Raw genomic sequence first — 3798 nt, forward strand, 5'->3', positions numbered from 1 at the left:
GGGGGGGTAGGCCTTGCGGTCTCAGCGCTGATGGTGGCGTAGTGGTGGCATTTGTCAGCTTGCTTCTTCCGCTTGGTTTCCAGATTGACGTCTTGTTTCTTGGCCCTGTTCGGTGGCGGGCTAAAGGTTCCCCGCTGAAAAGGTCAGACACTTACTACAGTTTGCTTAACAGCATGTAACAGTTCCTCCGAGGGGGGAGCAGCACACAACACAACAGGCCACCCCCACAGGATACACTGCCAGGCTAATTACTTTTACACGCGTGTCTGTGAAGAGTTACGGTTTTGTTTTCTTGTGTTGTTTTTAGTGGATGTTTTTGTGAAGATACATTTTTAAATACATATACAATATTTATAAAGTAACCATATTCAAGACATTTTCTTCCCTTTCCCCCCAAAAGTCGATTCCAAGGTGATTCCAAATGTAAACAGTTACACATTTTTAAAAGGGAACTACACCTTTACATTTTTTATGATGTGAAATGATATGTTCCTTAAATGTTACTTATATTTAGTAACACTGAAAATGAATACAATAACAGGAGCTTAACTTATCTGAGCTCAAATGCACATTTATTTAAAAATGAACCTACAGTCATCCACTCACTGTGTGGAGGTGGCTTTTCAAAATGTTTTTAGTGTGTAAGTTGTGGATCTTTTTAGAGCATATTTCCTCTCTGTGTTCATGAACATACATTCATTTAAACTGTTTATAGTATTGCCTTAAACAGGGTTAATATGTCTGTATGTTTTGTGTGTGTTTTGAATGTGTGCAGACCCTGGCTATTAACCGAGGGGAGAGTCTGAAGATTTTGACAGTGAAGGTGAACATTCCCGACAGGGTGAAGAATGATTTCACGAGGTGGTGCATCGACAACAGGTCAGAAACACAAACGGCACAACACTCTGACAAGCATGCACTTACACACATGCACACACAATGAAATGCTGTAGAAATACTGAAGATGAAACTACCTCCAAACAGACATCTATGAAAGCTGCTAACTTATATGTTTTAGATACAATTGAGTACCTCAGCGAAATAGTGAGTGTAATGCTTGATCATTTAGTTTACATTTTCTCGATTTTAGCATTTTTGCACTGGTAACTACACTACTACTCATTGTGACTACATTAAATAAGTGAAACATTTAAGCAGGGCTATGCTGACATACATGTCCTCAGTGAACTTATTTTGTACAGATAGAGGTCGAATAATGAAATAGAAATCACACTTACTATTTAATCAGGCTGTGATATGAATGGTCTGTACATTTAACACTAAAACTTAAATCCTTGCTTGGAAATATAATACAAGCTATTTTATATGTGTTGGTTATAGAATATAATTGGGAGGGATGAAACCCTCTTTAATGGTCACACATGCAGAGCACACAGCACACACAGTGACATTTGGCCTCTGCATTTAACCCATCCTAGTACCAGGAGTCTAGTACTAGGAGCAGTGGGCAGCTATTGTACAGCGCCCGGGGAGCAATGGCAGTGAGGGGGAAAGGGGGGTGCACAGTGCCTTGCTCAAGGGCACCACGGCAGGAGGTGATCTGGGACCTCTACATATTTAGGTCTGGTCGGAGACTTGAACCGGCGACCCTACGGCTCACAGTCCAAGCCCCTACTGACTGAGCCACTGCCGGACTCTTATGGGATCTTACTTATGGGATTTGGAAACATATTTTAACCCTGAGAAGGAGGTAGTTGATTTACAGATTCACAATGACTTTTATATATTGCATTTATTAACTCTTAAAAAAACGTTTGTTCCACTGATTTATTGCAGGTGGAAACCAAAAACGTTTGCTAGAGAAGAGCATTGGGCGATCGTCAGGAGTGCGATTGATGACTCTTACAAAAGGCTTATTCTGCCCTTCCTAACTAGAAATTACAGGTATTTGAAGTGTTACTTTTAATGTGTGTTTATGCTTTTTAGAGTTTATTTTATTTTTGATAACCCCTTATTAATGTACACTGTGTCCCCTGTCTGTCTCCCCAACCCCATCCTTTCTTTGACTTTTTCTATATTTTTCTTCTTTCTCTCTCAAAACAATCTTTATTTTTTCACCTCTTTTGTAAAACATATTTTCTCCGGCTCCTCTGCCAATGTTTACCCCTATCCCCATCCCTCTCTGTGTCTTTCCTGCTTCGCCTCTCTTTAGGACTAAGCTGTCAAGTACAGCAGAGAAGGAGTCGATCGCCATGTTTGTGAGTAACCTCCGGCGCTGCCTGTTGGTGGGTCCAGTCCGCGGCTGTGTCATCTTGGGGGTGGACCCCGGCTTTAGACATGGCTGTAAGCTGGCAGTTCTCTCCCCCACGGGTAAGTGACCACTAAATATATATTACCACCTACTTTTGCCTCCAAAGCAGTTTGATCTCTCTTTCTCATGAGACCATACCGATCTCCCATGACCATCGTCTTTATTACACTGCTTTTATAAAGCTGTGGGCATCACAGGGCATAACATCCTGGGATGGCAGCGGTGAGAGGCTACGTGTCAGATTGGATGATTCATGTTGATCCATTGTGGTCGACAGCAAACACAGGTGTATCCTGTGCCACTGGGTTGATCTGGGGTGAAAGAGTTATATAAAGTGCAGCTCAATGAGATCATGGGCTTGAGATATGTTTCACTAACACAAATTAAGCTCTACTGCTTTCTCCTAATTAGTGTTCTCTTCCATTCATACATGCAATTGGTTGTTGATGCATTCAATCACACACACTGCTATCACCAACAGTATATTTCTGTAATTGTGGTCACATATTCAAGGAATATCTACTCTATCACTCTATGCAAACTAAACTGCCATCGTACATTCATGGCTAACAGTGTGAGTGTGCACGCTAGAGACTAGATGCCAGTTGGCATGACCCTGGTGGGTGGACTTTGTGTTAGCGTGCGTATGTCTACGTCTGTTTTTGTGGTTCTGCTTTAATATACAGTGTGTCTCAGTGGGTGTGGCCTCACACTGCGCTAGGGTAGGTCCCTCCCTCTGGGTGACTGATTATGTGGCTACAAGTCACGCTGACAAATTGCCCCACAGGGACATTAAAGTTTTTGAATCTTGACACTTACAACAAACAGACACAGGTATAGGAACCAAAGGAGTGCTCACATGACTTCTATTCAGAGCTACACTTCTACTCTGAGATGTTCTGTTCATAAAACATTTGATTTGTTAACTTAGGATAATGCTGCTTTGTTTGAAAGCATACAGTGGGGAGGTATTCTCTTATAATATACAAGTTATTACTTTAAGGCAGTGGTTCTCAAACTTTTTCTGTCATTCCCCACTTTGAACAGGTGGGCCTTTTCAAGCCCTAGCTGTTCCTCATTGCTCCAAGGCCAAGGTTAAAATGGTCAAATGTATCGTTCTATAACAGGCAGCGTTTCCGCCAGGGGGGCGTCTTGCCGTAATTTGACAAAAACATTAATAATTCAAGAAAAGATCGAGAGTTTTTATCGCTTGAAATAACGAAAAGGAAAAAGGAGGGGCAAAGGAGTCTGGTGGGATTCTTTTCGGAGTATTGAAGATCGTTCCCCGACATCGGCAGTGCCTGCTACTGTGCTACAGGACAACACGGAACGTGCGCGATTTGGACACGATGAACGGTGCTAGTGGAGCACGCACGTGATCTGCGAGCACCAGAGCCTCGCAGCGGCGAAACTGAGGCTCCGTGGTAAACTGTGGTAACATGAAGAGCCGTTGGGGAGCCGAAACAGCCGGCACTTTAAGAGAGCCGAGCCAAATGATCCGGCTCACTAACGTAAAAAGACAGTAT

At 42.7% G+C, this 3798-nt stretch overlaps 1 protein-coding gene across 1 annotated transcript in view; it reads left to right on the plus strand.

Annotated features, from left to right (window-relative positions):
* Positions 1-775: 775 nt before the first annotated feature.
* Positions 776-3798, plus strand: part of srbd1 (S1 RNA binding domain 1) — a gene marked incomplete at its 5' end in the record, with an annotated part of 47989 nt that continues 44966 nt past the window's right edge. Inside the window, 3 exons of the mRNA XM_010768823.1 lie at positions 776-879; positions 1798-1905; positions 2174-2331. Of these exons, the coding sequence (XP_010767125.1) occupies positions 776-879; positions 1798-1905; positions 2174-2331 (370 nt within the window). The remainder of the gene's footprint in view (positions 880-1797; positions 1906-2173; positions 2332-3798) is intronic.

The sequence above is a fragment of the Notothenia coriiceps genome, unplaced genomic scaffold (genome assembly GCF_000735185.1).
Source record: "Notothenia coriiceps isolate Sejong01 unplaced genomic scaffold, NC01 NC01_scaffold00006101, whole genome shotgun sequence".
NCBI classification, from domain to species: domain Eukaryota; kingdom Metazoa; phylum Chordata; class Actinopteri; order Perciformes; family Nototheniidae; genus Notothenia; species Notothenia coriiceps.